The 18,925-nt window shown below is 43.7% G+C and overlaps 1 protein-coding gene across 1 annotated transcript; it reads left to right on the forward strand.

The window, feature by feature from the left end:
• Nucleotides 1-5,055: 5,055 nt before the first annotated feature.
• Nucleotides 5,056-18,008, forward strand: tas1r3 (taste receptor, type 1, member 3). The gene is made up of 10 exons (XM_088938491.1): nt 5,056-5,082; nt 5,172-5,237; nt 10,620-10,831; nt 11,177-11,477; nt 11,823-12,179; nt 12,664-13,101; nt 14,226-14,429; nt 15,778-15,898; nt 16,684-17,054; nt 17,439-18,008. Exons 1-10 carry the CDS (start codon nt 5,056-5,058, stop codon nt 18,006-18,008), a joined length of 2,667 nt encoding a protein of 888 aa, XP_088794617.1.
• The last annotated feature ends 917 nt before the right edge of the window (nt 18,009-18,925 follow it).

Below are 18,925 nucleotides of genomic sequence, written 5' to 3' on the forward strand. Positions count from 1 at the left end.
CAGGAAACATTTGTGTTCATAAATTTATTATTACAGTATATAGTAGAATAGAATATCATAACAGACCGCAGACCACTGTTCTAAAAAACTGCAGAGGTTTTTTTGACAACACAATAAACATACCTTGTACCGTTCTGGCAGTGTTTCTAGACGTTAAAAACTACAAGAGCGAGGAATATTTCAATTAAGTCTTCCAAGCCTTTTTTTCTGGAAACAGGTACACTCTGTTGTCCATGGAAGTTCTGCATTTAGATTCGACCACACTGATTACAAAGTCCCAGCTACAGTACACTGTATTAATTTTAATGAATTTAGAAGCATATGTATTAAGATGCTTCTTCTCTAATTCACAATTGTGGACTATCTTCTTCACCTTTATCTACAGTGGCCAGCAGCCATATCACCCTGCAACTCACAACTGGCAGCCCACTGAAGCTCGGCAGGTGTGAGCCTGGTCAGTACCTGGATAGGAGACCTCCTGGGAAAAACTAAGGTTGCTGCTGGAAGAGGTGTTAGTGGGGCCAGCAGGGGGCACTCACCCTGCGGTCCATGTGGGCCCTAATGCCCCAGTATAGTGATGGGGACACTATACTGTAAAACAGGCGCCGTCCTTCGGATGAGACGTAAAACCAAGGTCCTGACTCTCTGTGGTCATTAAAAATCTCAGGGCATTTCTTGAAAAGAGTAGGGGTGTAACCGCAGCGTCCTGGCCAAATTTCCCATTGGCCCTTACCAATCATGGCCTCCTAATAATCCCTGTCTATGAATTGGCTTCATTACTCTGCTCTCCTCCCCACTGATAGCTGATGTGTGGTGAGTGTTCTGGCGCACTATGGCTGCTGTTGCATCATCCAGGTGGGGCTGCACACTGGTGGTGGTGGAGGGGAGTCCCCATTACCTGTAAGGCGCTTTGAGTAGAGTGTCCAGAAAAGCGCTAAGCGTAAGCAATTATTATTATTATAGTGGACAGCTAATTTGACAAACCCAGAAGTACCCATTCTATTCTTGAAGAAAATGTTTGGAATGGTCACCACTGCCACCTAGTGCTTGAACTCAGACGTTGTGGAGACTTAGTACCTCTGTTCTCCACCAGGAAAGGTTTGAAAATGGCTTGTGTTACACAAGAGACATGAAAATGGGATGTATGCAAGGTGCATCAGCAATCACAGGATGATAAAAGGGAGTGATTACCATTTAGTCTAGAAGATACAAATGAGTCCTGGATTGTAATGAATAAGCTCTTCTTGTGACAGTGTCCTGATTTAATAATAAATCCTTACACTTATATAGCGGTTTTCTGGACACTCAGCTCAAAGCGCTTGCAGGGAATGGGGTCTCCCCTCCACCACCGCCAATGTGCCACATCCACCTGGATGATGCGCCAGTACGCTCACCACACATCAGCTATCAGTGGGGAGGAGAACAGAGTAATGAAGCCACTTCTAGATTAATAAGGCTGCCATGATTGGTAAAAGCCAGGGAGATATTTGGCCAGGCTGCCAGTAACCTACACCCCTACACTTTTCAAGAAAGGCCCTGGGATTATTGATGACTACAGAAAGTCAGGACCTAAGTTTTATGTCTTATCCAAAGGTCAGGACAATTTTACAGTATAGCACCCCCTGCTGGCCCCACTAACACCACTTCCACAGCAACCTTAGTTGTTCCCAGGAAGTCTCCCATCCAGGCACTGGGTAGGCTCACACCTGCTGAGCTTCAGTGGGTTGTCACATGTGAGATACAGGGTGATATGGCTGCTGGTGGTTTTGCCTTAATGCAGTTCTGCCATTTTCTGATGGAGTTATGACCCACAACCAAACTTTGTTGAAAACTAATGAAGGCTTAAGAAATGGCTAGGTCAGCACCATCCTTTGCAAGCATTCTGTAGTTTGTGCGTGGGTTTATCTGCAGGTAAGGGATAAAGAAACATTTTGGATGGTAGATTCCTATCTCAGCCGAAGACTGACACATTGTATTGACGTGTTCCTTAAAGGGAGTAAATCAAGTAAGAGAAGCAGGAAGAAATAATTTTCTTCCTGCTGGAAGAAAGAAAACTGGAAGAAGGAATTTGACATAAAAAAAAGATTCCAGCTAGAGGCAAGATGTTAATCAGAGGTCTAGTGCACACTATATCCCGGCCCAATCCAGAAAGAAATCAGCCTAAACTAACTTTCTGAAAAATCACCATGGTCAGCTGTGCACTGGGCTTGTCCAAGATTTCCCTTGGAACAACACATTGGAAGCCTTAAAATAGCTTTAGCATTACAATACGTCTGAGCCCAGTCCATTCTCAGATTAATTCTAGACCTATCTCATGAGTGCCAAAAAAGTCAAGTCATTGTTTTATCACAAACCCAGCGAAATCCCTTCTCAATACACTCATCTATCTTTTTCTGAGTTGCATTATGATTTCAGTTTGGTTTAATTGTCCATGAGATCTAGTGCTAATGTCCATACTGTCAACACTTGCAGACAAAATCTTGACAACACTTGCTTACTGTGCTGTGCCAACACTTTCATATGTGCCAATAATGATGACGTTTTACAGTAAACAACCTATATAAATAAGGAAGCTGTTTTTTAGTTGCAACACAGAGTTCCAGAAGATTGCCATGACACTAATCATCAAAGTACATAAAGCCAAACTGATAAGAGTCACCCATTAGCAAGAGTCTTATCATGTTTTTATGAGAAGCATTAGCACACACCAGAGATCAGGTTGATTAGAACTGTACACATATATTTCCAATGCATGCATACAGTCATTCTGTTAAGCAGTAAAAAACAGGTTTAATACAAAGATGTAAAAAAAAGCCATCAATATACAAAAACATTTCTCATCCAAATTTACATCACAACGTTTCACCTTCTGCTCATCCTGGAAACGACTAATTAGTCACAGTTTTGCATTCGTAACAGAATACAAACAGGTGTGGCATTACATACTGTGCCTGATGTGTTCCACCATCCAAGGCAATGGGACATTTCTGACAGTAAACACCCTGGTCCAGTTTGTTCTAGACAGGGCTGGAGCTCATTTTTTATTTTGTGCAATTCAATTCTGACCAAATCCAGAATACCATCCATTTTCTAATGCTTCCTCCAATTCAGGGTCGTGGGGAAGCTGGAGCTTATCCCAGCAAGCAATGAGCACAAGGGAGGGTACAATCTCGATGGGACACCAGTCCATCCTAGGGCACACATAGACACAGATTCACACACTGCCCCTAGGACATATTATTCCAGAAGCTAATTAAGCTGCACATATGTTTTTGGACTGTGTGTTTTTCTCTATGTGAGCATACAAACTCCATGCAGACAGCACCCCAGGTCCAGCACTGAACCCAGGGCCACAGCATCGTGAACCAGTAACACTAACATCTCTGGACATCATGGAAAATCAAATTCCTCCTCACTGGAGAACGAAACCAACTGGAAACACACAGGACTTCTTCAGTACTAGACACTCCACAAACACAAGCATTAGTTTCCACGCAAGGAGCAAGAGCCCTTTCAATGCTATCCCTGGAGGAAATGCATTCTTATTGAAGGGTTAAGAGGCGTTTTAAAAAAAGATACTTTTGGTTCATTTTACCCTAGGCAAACATTTTTATTGCCTTAAGATAGAAATAACCAATGGTAACATTTTCAAATTTTAGGTGCTCTAGGGCAAAATGTCCTACCTATTTGTACATAAAGTGGTTTTGTTTAAAGATCCAAATCTAACCAGAGCTATTATTGACCCGGGAAAGAATAAGGAGTTTCTTTTCTGCTGCAGAACAGTTTTGGAAATGTCCTCAGTCAAGTCATGCGAGAGCAATTTCTCACAAGATTTGCAATCCAGCCAGCATATGTCAAGAGTGTGAAGTGTATGAAGCCATTGATTGTCAACAACAGCAGCCTGCGTCAAGATGTTACTGTTGATAAGTGAAGAATACCTGTTTTACCACTCTCTGCATCACTGCTCTCACAGCGCTGCCAGCTGCTAGCCTGCTCCACACTGCAGGACCCACCCAAACACCAATCCACAGCCTCACTGGAATATCAGGTCCAGTGACAGCTCAGACTGGGAAACTGGCACAGACTGGCCTGCTGCCATGAGCTTTCTCTTTTTCTGTGTCTATTTACACTCATGTGGTCTCTTATCTGTACAGATTCATTTGGTCAGCTTGTCGTAAGTACATGCTTTTTACTATAAATTTCAAATGTATATTTTACAACAACAAGCAGATGTCCCCTTTGTTAAACTAACAGCACCACCATTCTCCTGGTGGCATCATAAAAAAATGATACATCCATAAACTAAAATCTTAGCTAGTGGATACTGGCCAAGACATAACATAACCAAGAGATTACAACACATTGCCCTGTCCTGACAAAACCATTGCCAATTTCCTAATTTCCTAAATTATAGATGTTTTACAAACAGAAACACGCAGATTTGATGTTTCTGCTAATATATCAAAAGGGTACAGTGTGGGCCTCCCATGTTCAGCTACCAAACACATTGCAGCCATTAACAGGTTACATGAACAAAAGAGTGGTTGCAGTTTTCATGTTACTTATGAATATTTATGAACAGATTTGACATCTCTGACAGCTCCAGAACTGAAAGCTGGCCTAATTAATAGATGATGAGAAGTCATTTAAATAAATAATCAAGATTTATGTTGGAACAAATACCAGCAGGCACCAGGGTCACAAGAGCCCAGTGCATGAAACATCTCAGCAAGAGAACATTTAGGTTATTCTGTGCTGTATGAACTGAATCAAGAAAAAAGTATTCACCTTTTAAAAACAAGTTGCCTCTCTCAATCATTTCATCTTGGGAATGATAGGAAACTGGTCGTCTTTGTACTAGATGTTTGGAAAGTGAATACCATGCTTCCACTTTCTTGATCCTCAGGATTAGGGGGCTGGGAATCCATTCATCAGTATAATCCTTACCTGATGATAATGTGGCTATAGAGTCTTACACCAGCTTGCACTAATCAGAATAAGACAGTCCAGGATTAGCGCTAATCAGGCAATGTAGAAACCAGTAATTAAGCAGGAATGGGCAATGCTGGTCCTGGAGGGCCAGTGAGTCTGCAGGTTTTATTCCAGTTCAGCTCTTAACAAGCTCAATTAGCTCATTATTGGCAATTCAACATCTTCTCCTAACTCTTCAGGTGATGCTGCTGGGAGGAGTTGAAGAACACCTGCAGACACACCAGCCCAAGACCAGAACCAGGATTGTCTGCTGGTATACAGGCAAGAAATCTTGTTGAGATGAACTGCTTTTTAGCCCAGGAAATTATTATATTTATTACATAGACTTAATGAAACAGACCCAGTAGTGATGTCCTCTAAAACAGACAGCAACTATTTACACAGGCCTCCAATATCTAAATGATAGCATTGCACAGAGCAAAGACATGTTAAAAACAAGAAATTGTATTATAGAAAACAATTTCAAAGACACCTACTTATTGACTAAAATCCATCACAAACACATTCCCCAGGTCAAAAAATGAATAAATTTAAATGTATCACTCTACACATACATGATAAATAGAACAATAGCATATACCGTGCATGTTTTTGATATTGATCAAATTTATTTGGTGTTATCATCATATCATGACTAGTAACGATATACGTATGCGACTGTTTCACAAGTACTAACTCAGTGAGAGAGCTATTGGACATAGATGGTGAGGTGATTGTCAAGTTTGGTGAATACACACAGAAAGGAACCTCACTTATCAAGAGAACAATACCTTTGTGCCATCAGCATGCTGGAGGCTGGACTGAGTCACTTATCTTCTGGGATATTGATAGCCAGTAATATCTAGCCTGGCAAGATAAAACACCCAAACACAGTCCACCAATGATAGACTATGACCTTGGAAATCACAAGTCATGACACCTTGCCAAGATCAACACATTACCATTCATGTGTGATGGTCCGGGCAGGTATAATATTCCTGGTTAGAACCAGGAATGTAGTAATTGCAGTAATTGATGACAGTCTGACTACACAGAGCTACTTGGATTAAGACCTGGGACCTCACTTACTGCCCTTCCTGTGGTCTCATCCTGACACAACAATATTCAAGCGGGACACCGCAAATTCTCAGTTAAAGCATGGATGCCCCACTCATCAGACCTGAGCTCCACGGAACATCTGTGGGACGAGCCTGAATGACATGTGGCATCTTGAGCTCAGAGACCAGTGAACAGAGATGTGATCGTCCAGGCTCATCAAAAGGAATTCCACAAAACAGTATCCGCACCCTGGTGTTAGGCTTGTATGGCAGATGCTCAGCTTGTATTGATTGATTGACCTTGTTGATGTCAAATTATTACCAATATAATAAATGTATTATTGGTTCAATGAAAATCTATACACCTGCTGCAATCATCGTTATAATAACCTCGTGAAATCTGTGCTATAAAGCGATACACGGTACATTTATACTGGTAGTTTCTTTCAGTATAGTGTAGCTCAACTTAGTACAGGCAACACTTGAATAACAAAAAAGGCAGGGCTTCTAACAAGTGTTATGTTTGCACAGCAATCAGTGCTATGTCTGTAGAGCCATGCAAATTGCAGAGGGTCTCTTTTTTTAATATAAGCAGGGGTGGAGTGTCCTGCCTTGGAGTTCATTTCAATATATTTCCCTGAGGTCCTAGGATCGTGCTGAGCAGTGACTGTGGCTGCTGCAGGGAAATGCTATGAAAATTAAAAGAGGGAGAGAGAGACACAACCTGCAGCTGACGCAAGGATGATATTTGAATACAGCAATGGCATGGAAGTGAGCATCACCTGGTTAAATCAGTCTTTGATAGTTCCTCGTCCCTGATAAACTACTAAAGAATAAATCTTCCCCCTGCCATTGTACACCTGCCCTGCTTGGCTTACCCCTGACACAGCACTCTGCCCAATCCTTCACATTTTTTACAGATCATAGCAATGTGCACTGAAACACATTTGGTTCATCCTTAAGAGAGCTGTAAGCCCAGCAGATACAGGGTGCCAGATGGGACTACCAGGACAAGATGCCAGTCCGTTGCAGGTCACACAGATCCACACATACAGGGACAATTTAGAAAAACCAATCAGTCTATATAGCGCCTCTTTGAAAGCTGAGGAGAAACTACAGCACCTGTATCAAACCTAGAATAGAGCCCAGAGAGTTATGAGGTCGCCTTGCTAATCACCACCCCACCATGCTGACCACAAATCATTGATGTGTGTTAGGAATTTGTGTTTATCAGACTTTTTCATCTTCTTATCGGCTCTGTTGTTTTACAGCCCTTGCCCTGGTCTAGTTTTGAGTGTTGGTGTGTCCCACTTCAGGGAAGGGGTTTTCTACAGGAAGTAATATCTATTCTAGTTCTTAGGGAGTCAACCGATGCAGTTAACGTGGAGATTGATGTGCCAATGAGAAAACCAACATCTTGACACATTTTTGCTTTCCCCCAACATGCAAGGCAGTCAACAGAATCTGGGAATCTATTATTTTCCAATGCTGTTGCATCAGTAAAAACATTCATGCTTTGCATTTCCTTTTTAGCTGCACAAAACGCGAGTTATTGTAGTCTTTCACAACCCCCTGCCCCATTACCTCCGAGGCTGGCACCTCAGGCACCTTGTTTATCACCTCATCTGCTTCTGTCCGATCTGGGCTCAATAAGCTTCAGTTGAGGTCTCAGTGCTGGGAGGAGTCAAAAGGCGATACCTGGCTCAGGAGAGAATATATTATTCGTCAGCGAGGTCTGTCTGAATTTTAAAAGCAAGATTACTTTGGTGAAGGATTCTTTATGGAAACACTTGGGATGCAGAAAACCCCAGGGTGAATGAAAAGGTTGGAGTCATATAGCATTTACGTGCTCTGCATGGACCTGCACCCTTTGTCCAGATCTCTTCCCCGTTTACTGCGAATCGCTCACAATCACACTCAGTTAATAGATGACATCTGCTTTTCATTTTTCAAGCCTCAAACTGTCAGGCATTTCAGCATTTGTTCACATCTAATAATGGTGTTCACTGTGCCTAAGTTTTTTTCCCTCTATCTTCAGGGGTATTTTTTTTTTGTGGGAGAGAATAAAGATGGAAGTGGAAAGATCTGCTCCTAACAATAAACATGTTACAACCCCTGAAGACAGGTCATTCACTGCACTTGGCCCTCAGAAAAAGTCAATCATTTGTTGTTCCTTTTACACGGCAGACACATCTATTGGTTCTGATTCAAAATAAACAATGCAGTTTGGCTGGGAGTATTGATTAAGGTAGAGAGAGACAGTGGCGTGAAGTATTGTTTAAGGTTCAGTCTTGTAACTGGAAGCTCATGAGGTTGAATCCTGATTCAAGGGGGGACCCATGTACTTGTAAAGTGTTCAGTTTGAGTAGAGTGTCCAGAAAAGTGCTATATAAGTGTAATGCATTATTATAATTATTAATACTATTGCCTAGAGCAAAATACTTCATACAAATGTTGGTGAAACACCCAGGTATTTAACTGCTCAAGAACAGACACGAGTGTGAGCTAAATGCAGCACACTAAATATGAGGGTAATATCTGATTTAAAGAAACATTAACTGCCCATCCTAATTGCAATTTATTTTCTGAGCATATTCAAGCTATTGGATGTGTGATACGATACCCTCAATCTCCATTAATATATAACATAAACATACACTTTACTCTCTAACAACCAGAACTGTCGATCAACTGATGCATATGCAAAAATACCAGTATGAAACATTTATGCATACTGAGAGTCACTAAATTTGCAAGCAGCACTGGAGCAGTGCTATCAGTTTCTTGTGTGTTTAATGCCTCTTACTATAGTTCAGAATGTCAGGAACACAACTGTGACACCTGTGGAGAGAAAATACAAGAGCCCAGGCTGCAGCATCAATAAAGGTTCTGTCACAGGCAATTTCTCATGAGGATGTAGACCTAGATTTGAATGGTAGATGCGAAAGCAATTTGAATTCCACCTTCATTTTAACAGATCCAAAGAGAAGCTCTCAAGATGCAAACCAGCAGCAGAATTTGCCTGAAATCCAAGCTGGTGTCAATGCAAGTTAAAACAAATTGATCCAAACACCTCCTTTCTTTTCCACCATAAAAATATGTTTCCCAAACTGCTTCAGTGATTGACCACAACTTTTTTGTTCTCTTTGATCTCAGTCTCATCCAATAAAATAAAAGAAAACACACACACTTCCACAATATGACAATTTTCTCTTTTTTCAAATTCAACAGTTCTATGCATGGATAATACAGGTGTGGCTCTGTTTTTTTGTTATTTTTGTACTGGTTTTTCGTTAAAAAGGGTATAAAGGCAGTCTCAAGAAAAAAGAGAGACAATCCGAAGCCTGAATGACCAGCTTACTGGACATCTATCTAGGCTTTGTTCTTTCTTTTATTATATTACTGACTTTATTACACTTTTAGTGCAAATATAATTTTTCACTTCATGTACAGATGAGAAACAGCAGGTTACCAAATGCTGTAGAAGTACTATACATCTATTATTATTGACTCCACTACTCTTTTTACTGTAGTGTGGTCTCATCAATACTTATGCTCATCTGTCATTCATAAATGTTCACAATTTTGCTCCCCCTTTCTAATTCCTTATTAATACTTCAGCAATCCCCCCCCCACGGTATCCCCTTGGACCGGCTCCCATTACACACACACTCTACGTGCTTTATGCTTTTTGCTTATTAAACGTTATTTAGAGTTTATTTGTTTTAATAAGTGTATGGAGTAAACATCTGTGCAGCTTAACCTGTTTCAATTAATTGTAACATACAGTCATTTCATTGGTCAAAACCTTGAGCACCTTGTGTTCTATTCATTAAAACCATTTGTTACCATGTCTCTTATGAGCTATTTTATTTACAGGAAAACACGCTGAATGACAACCCAGTGTGCAGCACAGACAATTATTTGAATACCTCACAGAATGTCCTCGTTCTTAAATCATTGGTCTTGTTTTACAAAAAGGAATTCTGTAGCACTTCTGCCCCGACACCAATGCCTTGAAAATTCCAGAAACAATACAACACACAACATGCAAAATAAGAGGCCAACCACAAAGGAGATGGGGCCACATAGGGACAACTGTTGTCATTAAGACATGCCTCATTTCCATATCTCGCTCTGTGTGCAAAAGGCTCCCTGTAAACTCTAATGTCCTCAGGGACAATGATTTGACTAACATGTTACAATAAGAGCTACCTTCTCTCTCTCTTGGACTGGAGAGAAAGGCACTCTGTAAACTGTACCTCTCCGCAGAAGAGCAGGACTGCACGCTGAGGACTGGATTCTGGGGTGGTCTTCTCAAAGGACCCTATCAGCTTTGCACAGATTCTGGAGGTGCATCTGTCTGTACTGCTTGTTGTACCAGATGCTCTGCCAGTTTCTCTCTACTGGCATTGCCTGTCTGCCATTGTTTGGTTCTGTCAGCAGCAAGGACTTGGATCTATTAGTATCTTTTTAACTTGTATCATTCTTCAAACCCTCTTTTTCTCCTTTCATTTCTTTTCTCCTACCTCCTGTGCCTTCCTGATTTGTGCTTCTCAGCCTCATCCCAATCTGTGCTGGTCTGCGCAGTGCAGGAGAATGGAGGTCATGTTGAGGATGCTGTTCCTGCCCTCTGTCCTCTGGACCAGCCCCGCTGCAGACTCTCTTTACTGGTTGAAGAATATTTCCACAGACCTGTTCAGATCGCCGGGGGACATTATCCTCGGGGGACTGTTTCCCATCAACGAACTGACCAGCAACCTGAGTGAGAGGAGCCAGCCTGACGATGTGTACTGTGACAGGTAAAAAGTCTCTGAGCTGCTGTCAATGTCTGTCCTTAATATCTGTATATTCAAGCAGTCAGCCCTGTCCCATCTCCAACCTCAACCCCAACCTTAACCCTAAAACCTGTCTTTCTTCTTTAACCAGTTAGGATTCTACTGCTAACAGCTACACTAATGCCACAACACACACTGAAAACACTTATCACTGATTCTAATTTGCCATTGCTATGCATTATACGTGTCTCAGCTGTTCTACTTGCCATGTGTGTGTTGCAATCGTGCAGTGTGCCCTACAGTAATTGCTCTGACTCTGTGATAGGGGTCCATGTGTGTTCCAACATTTCTTGCTACTGCTCTTCCCAGTTTAAACACATACGGTCTGAGCCGGGCGCTGGTGATGAAGTTTGCTGTGGATGAGATCAACAACACTCCTGACCTGCTCCCAGGCACCAGGCTAGGGTTCGAGGTGTATGACTCGTGCAAGCAGGCGTCGGTCATCATGCGGCCAACCATGCTGTTCCTCAGCGAAAAGCGCTCCAGGGGGATCCGCGTGCTGTGCAACTACACTGGCTACAGCACACGCGTGCTGGCCGTCATCGGGCCCTCTACCTCCGAAATGGTCTCCATTACCGGCAAACTCTTCAGCTTCTTCCTGATGCCGCAGGTAACTGTGGCAACAGGGCACCACGGAAACGTCCCACAGAAACCCAGAAACCAGTTACATCATCACAGGGACAAGTAAAGGTTTATTCCATGCTGAAAAGAGCAAAACAGAAACACAATGTTCCGGCTGTAGAGCCTTCTTCGGGTGTGAGAAAGAGAGGAAAGTCAGCAGCTGATAAAGCAGGGGAGAACCTAAGCCAGGAGTGACTCAGTTACTGACGCAGCTCCCTACTGGAACTAAATCATCACAGGCTCTCACCTCACACTCCCCAGCGCCTGCCAGTGACAGACTCACAGCGAATGAGAGTGTAGTTGTGATGGATGTTGTGTGTCACTTGATTCCCAGATCAGTTACGGAGCCACGAGTGAGAAATTCAGCGACAAGATGCTGTTCCCCTCGTTCCTGCGCACCGTGCCCAGCGACAAGCTGCAGGCCGAAGCCATGGTGCAGCTGGTGCTGGAGTTCGGCTGGAACTGGATAGCAGCGGTGGGCAGCGAGGACGAATATGGCAAACAGGGCGTTCTGCAGTTCTCCATGCTGGCCGCCCAGCAAGCCATCTGCATCGCCCATGAGGCCCTGATTCCCATCTACAGTGACCCCCGGGAGGCTGTGGACGACATCCTGAATCAAATCAACCAGACCAAAGTGGGCGTGGTGGTGCTCTTTACTCTGTCCATAGCAACCAAGGCACTGTTTTCTCAGGTGAGATACACACCCAGCGCTGTGCAAGAACAGCCCAGACTGAAAGAAAACAGGTCTGGCTTATAGCCAGGGTTTTGCTTTACATCAGCGGCAGCTCTTCCATTGCAGGTCTTTTTTTCCTGCTAATCCTTAGTTATTTCAGTAACTGTCAGCAGCGGAGTCCGTTACACAGTTCTGCTGAGATTTAACATAGCTCTGTCAAGGCCCCATGCTAGAAGTTACGAAATATCAAAAGAAAATAAGGATCAACTGCCAAGCATTTTCTTTCTTTCTTGGCAAAGATAAAAGGAAGACTTAAGGGTTAAAAAAGTCAAAGTGACACTTGGCCATAGGGACCTCTATTAAAAGCTTTTTCCACACCACATTGCTTCTGTGTAACAATAATACCCTGGTATTATCTGTCCATGTTTATTAGTGTATGGCCCTTCGTAATCCTGGTCTTCTGGAAAAAGGCTGCTACAGTTAAAATGGGATGTTCCCACAGGTGATCCAAAAGAAGATGAAAGCTGTGTGGATTGGCAGCACTGCGTGGGCTCTAAGCGAAGACATAACCACCCTACCTGGCATCCATACGGTGGGCACGGTGTTGGTCTTCAGCGACAAGAACACCCAGCTGAGTCACTTCCAGATCTATGCCCAGCAGCTCTTCACCCTTCTGGAGCAGGAAAGGCTGCAGGCTAATTCCCTGGATCCCCCGACCTCCCCCAGTGTGACAGAGACCGAATTCCCCCTCCCAGAGCCCTGTCCGGCCTGCCGGAACCTCTCCCAGGCCAACATGACCATGATCAGGGAGCCCGAGGTGCAGCGCACCGCCTTCAGTGTGTACTCCGCTGTCTACAGCGTGGCCCACGCCCTGCACCAGCTGCTCGGCTGCAGCGCCACACTCTGCCGCAGAAAGGATGCAGAGTTCTTTTCCTGGCAGGTACATGATCAAGCAGCCTGTTCCGAAACAGCACATTCTGCTGAGCCCTTATACGTATGATCTCATATTGCGCATACCTACAGATCAAAAAGATCTGCCTGAATCACACTGACAGATCAATAGAGAAAAATGGAGTTAAAATGCTGATGATCATTGTGTTATTAAAGGTAAGAATGGGTCTTTTTCAAGAATGAGTCGTTAACGAGATGTCAAATTTGGGGGAGTTCTGTGCTGGAAATCTGCATCCTGCTAAACATTTTAATTACCATTACACAGAGGCACATGGAATCCATTAGTTGACATTGACAAAATTACTGGAATTACTTGGAAGTACGGCCTGAATTTGAAAAGAATGACTAGTTGAAAGAGGAAAACAGTGGTATATTCTAGTATCTCCAACCGATTAGCACGCCAAGTGCAGCAAATAATTTGCCTAGCTAATATTAAGAGCTATGATTGTTGCCTGTCCTAATGTTCTGTGTAACACCGTTGCTTTATTCAGGTTTTATTTTTATGCAGTTGTGGCATAAAACTTACAATCCTAATTTAAAAAAAAACCTTACTCAATAAGTGAGTGAATTGTAAGACTAGTCACACTTGATCAAGCCCTACAGAAGATAGAAGACAGCATGAGAAGTTGTGAATCTCTCGGTTATTGTGGCAAAAGGAGAATTCCTGAGCTGTGCTGTTGAAGTCTACCATTGTTAAATAAACCTGTAAGCACACACAGTCCTCCAGGGGTAACCAGAGCTTCACAGACATGTGAAAACTGTGCTAATAAATGAAGAAGCTGAAAGCTGACCTTTTTAGACAACTCTTTTGTGAAAACCACTCAGTATGGAGCCATGAAAGACAGTGACCCCACAAATGGGACTATGGGAGACTGAACACACGTCACATTTTTAGCTACTGCATATAACGTCCTTCTATGTATGCAAGCTGTGAAGGACATGCGTGAAGCTCACCTTGAGCCAATCCTTCTGGTTTGTGGTCCATGACACCCAGTTCTGTCCCATTTTCCATGCTTACCAGACTTCATTGCTGGGTCAAAGATTTTCATACTGCAGGTGTTTCAACCGGCCACGTGTCCTGGAAATATCTGTATGTACTCTCTCTCCTCACAGCTGCTGGAGGTGCTGAAGAACATGTCCTTCACCATCAACAACACAAAGGTCACGTTTGATGTCAACGGGAACCCCAATATCGGGTATGAGGTTTTGACGTGGCGCTGGGATAGAGATGTGTTGCGCTTCCAGGACATCGGCACCTATGAGGGCAAGCTGGTGTTGAACAGGAGCCTTATCCGCTGGCACACAGAAAATTCACAGGTAGCATCCAGAACAAGTCACTCCCAGTGAGATATAACAAATGCATGCTTGACGACAAATACTAAATCCAGGGGTTTTTCATTTCATCCTGTTGAGCTTATTGTGGATTTGTAAAAGAGACAAAACAACAAAGGCTTTGTTTAAGTGAAACGATTTTGTCAGTCATGCTGTGGATTTTTTCACCCCTGCATTGCTGCTGTGCATTTGTATTGACGAGCTGCAAAACAGCTCTGATTACGCATTGCTACTCCCCAGATGAGAGAGGTCCTGGGCATGTTTTTCAAGCACTATCACGAACGAGTTGTTATGAACCCCGAGCGGGTCTCTAAGAGAGTCCGATGGCTTACCAGTCCGAGAAGAGCGAGGCAGCAGAGTGGTCAGTAGTTCCAGGCGAGGTCGAATCCGGGTAGAGAAAAAAACGAGGCACACAAATCCAAAAGGGGCGAGATGAAAAGGGGTAGTCGAGAGGGTTAGAAGGTTAGAAGGGTCTTCGTGTCGGTGGTCAGAGGTTTGAGGACGATGCAAGCTCAGGAGGTGGATAGATTCCTTATGGAAGGTTTAAAAAGTGACGCAAAAGGAGATTGAATAATGAGGATCAATTGACGCCGGCTGGGCTTGTAACAAGTCTGGGGGAATGAGGACCACTGTGGATCCCCAGGGCAATACTAGAGGGTTTATTCAGAAATACAACATTTCATGTGCATAGAAACCTCCACTGAATGAAGCCACGACAATCCTGGCCAAAGGTCAGAGTGATACAACCCTCCTCTCTAGGGAGGTCCTGTAAGGGTGCAGCTGGGGAGGCGGGAGAGGTGCACAGTGTTGAAGGCAGCCAGGGAATATTTAAGAAGTACGAGATTATTATTTGACCTTTTTCCAAACTTCTGTTTAACAACTCCCGAGAGTGCCAACCAGCAGATTATCTTGAGCACGTTCTCTTATCAGTTACCCCTCTGGATATTTGTTGAAGATCTTAATCTGTGTATTATTTCCTTTACCATTGTTGTTATTCAGCTATTGATGTTTGCTTTCTCAGAAATTGAGTTACCTTTTATAATTGCCTTCTATTACCACACTCTTATTTATAATCAGTAGTAGGCGTCCCAGACAAGTCTGTCATTACTATCAAAAATATATGAATTACAACTAGTGGAACCACAGTAGCTGTTGCAGTAACACTGGGTAACATAACTTTATCCCTGTCATTTCCATTTCCATGCTGAAGTAACTGCTATCAGAGATTAATTTTAACGCAATTGATCACTCTGACATTGTGACTACAGATGCCTTGGTGGCAGCCAGTGTGACCCCTGCCCTTTCCCTTCTCGTCCCCGGGGCTTGTCTGCAGGTCCCCAATTCCACCTGCTCCCCAAACTGCACAGCCGGACAGGTACGCAGGGTGAAGGGCTTCCACTCCTGCTGCTTCGACTGCATCGACTGCAAGGAGGGCACCTTCCAGAACAACACCGGTATGTCCAGTGGTTTACAGTACATAGACGTTACGTTCTGGCTGGGCCTCTGGATGGTTTTGAAAGATACTACAGTAGGTAGACACTATCCCCCTCTCTTGGCCTCCCAGTAATCTGTTACTATGCAGAAGTCAACACGGCCTCTTTAAAACGCATAATAAACACTTCCTGAAGGAGAACAACAAAAAAGATCTTTACAAATCTGTAAATAAAGAGGTGAGGATCATACTGAGTTAGATCATCTTAATGAAGTTAACAGTCATACTGAGTTAAGATTAACCTCACCCCCTAAATCCACCATGATAACATAAGGGAGCTTTTGCAACACTCTAAAAATCACAAGAAAGTAATTTGTTACTTATCAAAACAATGTAAGAAAGGTTGCAAAAGAGAGGAGGCCATTTGGTCCTTCCAGCTTGTTTGGGTAACTTAGTAGCTAATTGATCATTGCTAAACCAATCCATCCAGCTGTGTCTAGAAAAAAGCCAAGGTTATCTGCAAGATACCTGCTGTATCTGCTGTATTACCTACTGTATGCTGCACCAGAATGGCGGATGAGTGTCCCCCACATGGATTCTGCACTTCAGTGGTGGATGAATAGGGTCGCCTCCTATATGTAAAGTGTTTTGTCATCCTTTGGAATGAAAAGAAATATGTAATTACAAGGAATTATATAGCTAGCTCACTCCTTTTACTCTCGTGTTCTCTAAACCCCATCTCCATTTCCTCTTTCCATCGCGCCCTTGCCCTTCCACTCCTCTCTGTCCATCTCGTTCTGCTGGCAGAGGACTTCCAGTGCACGGACTGCCCTGACCGCCAGTGGTCTACCCTGAGGAGCACCAGGTGCACAGACCCCACCTATCACTACCTGAAATGGAATCAGTATGAGTCTCTAGGGCTGATACTGGGAGCAGTGCTCGTGCTGGCGGGCCAGGCGGCAGTGGGTGTGCTGTTCCTGCGACACCGGGGGACCCCCCTGGTGCAGGCTTCGGGGGGACCTCTCTGCGGGGTGGCCCTGCTCAGCTTGACAGGAGGCTGCGCCAGCCTGTCCCTGTTCCTGGGCAAGCCGGGTGATGCAGTGTGCCGCCTGCAGCAGCCCTTCAATGCTTTCTTCCCTGCTGTGGCTCTTTCTGTCATCCTAGCCATCTCACTACAGGTAAGGCACAGACACCCGCAAACACTGCGGGGCTACCCTGGCCTGAGCATCTTAAACCTAACTCTGTGAACACCTGGAGTCAACCATTTTCTCTCCAGGATGTGCCGAGGTGGTTGACATCCTTATTTAACAAAGCAAAATAAAGCACGACTATAACAATGGAAGGATTCGGTTTATACATTACTGGGCAATTAGAGTAGCCAATGTTGACATGCAAGCACAATACTGTATAATAAATAGCCATCTAATATCATATGTGGTGTAATGTAATCGAATAAGATGAGGATATGATATAGTCCAGTTAGTGTTCTGCATCATCGCCAGTGCTGTTATTAAGCTGCAAGCCATCTTCATTGTACCACCCCCTCCCTTCTCCCCCTGTAGGTGATCTATGTGACAGAGTTTCCAGGGGTGACCCCTTCTCGGCTGGACTCTTTGCGTGGGCCAGGCAGTTGGATGGTGGTCCTGACGCTGTGCAGTGTGCAGGCAGGGCTGTGCGGCTGGTTTGTGCAGGAGGGGAGGCCTCTGAGCAAGTATGTGTCCAAGATGAGCATAACTTTCGTGGAGACCTTCCTGCGCTGCGAAGTGGAGCCCATGCTGGGCTTCGGCCTGATGTACGGCTTCAATGGCCTGCTAGCTCTCATCTCCTTCATGTGCACCTTCATGGCCCAGAAGCCAGCCAAGCAGTACAACCTGGCCCGGGACATCACTTTCTCAACCCTGGCCTACTGTGTGGTGTGGGTGGTCTTCATCCCTATCTACACTGGCCTGGGGGAGATGAACAAATCTCTGGCACAGATGGCCGCAATCCTGCTCAGTAATCTGGGTCTGGTGGCGGCTTATTTTTTCCCAAAATGCCACTTGCTGCTGATTCACCCTGAACTCAATACCGTGGACTACTTCCGCACCTACCTTGAAGGTGCCCCCCCACCCCAGGATGGCCAGGAGCAGTAGATCTCCTCACACCACTTGCACTGGTCCTGTCTGCTGTCACTCCTGGGTAAACAGCACTGACATTGCATATCATTGTCCTCCCCTAACAGTTTACCCGAAGAACTGTTCATTTATATTTCTTTCTAAAAAGATATTCTTCTCATGTATAAAATATAAACAATTATATTTATTTGTAGTTTTAGACAATTTGTAGTCTGCTGTTATTCACTGTTATTCTGTGTTTAATGCTTCACTTCAGGGCATTAACAGACAATCTCAGTTTATCCTGGTTTGTAATTAATAAGCCTCTTTCTTCATTCTTATTACATTCACAGCACTATTAGCTGTTTTTCTGGCTCCATAACATTGTTTATCATATGCATATTTTATTATTTCATTGTTGGATGTTTGCGTTTTGTTAAATAGATTTTGCTGATGCAACCGGAGAGGTCTCAAAAACTCAAAACCGATATTCAATATACACAGAAACGTAAGAGATTTAAGTTTTAAACGTGAAGTGTATGGTAAGTGTAGGAACGTGAAAAAAAATAACTTTCAACAGATCACTGACAAAAAGCCCATGAGTAAAAACAATTTAACACGAAACAGCTCAGATCTAAGATTTATTTTTTTCGCACTCTCAACGACTTGAAAGTAATGCTAGAACAATTTTTGAAAGCGAGAAATTTTGCAGCAACTGCCAACATACTGCATGTCGTACAGAAGGTCTCTCGTTCATTTACAGTTATATACTATTATGGAATAAAGGAGAAACGAATAAAGAAATGTGTATCAGACTTTCGCTTCACTGCGTCAAATGTCCTTTACGTAAAAACAGGTTTAACACGTGTGTAAACTCTATTCCCCAAATTGTAACACAGCGGCCATAACTGGCCGACCGCCAGCTACAGACTGGCTCAGCATCTCTTCCTGGAGAC

This window comes from Atractosteus spatula, chromosome 20 (genome assembly GCF_055471065.1).
Source record: "Atractosteus spatula isolate fAtrSpa1 chromosome 20, fAtrSpa1.hap1, whole genome shotgun sequence".
In the NCBI taxonomy this organism is placed as follows: Eukaryota; Metazoa; Chordata; class Actinopteri; order Semionotiformes; family Lepisosteidae; genus Atractosteus; species Atractosteus spatula.

Coding starts and splice junctions, on each gene's coding strand:
- tas1r3 (XM_088938491.1), top strand. CDS start 5,056: ATGGGCAATGCTGGTCCTGGAGGGCCA. Junction 14,430..15,777: donor GGCACACAGAAAATTCACAG/GTAGCATCCAGA, acceptor GCTTGTCTGCAG/GTCCCCAATTCCACCTGCTC. Junction 17,055..17,438: donor TCCTAGCCATCTCACTACAG/GTAAGGCACAGA, acceptor CTCCCCCTGTAG/GTGATCTATGTGACAGAGTT.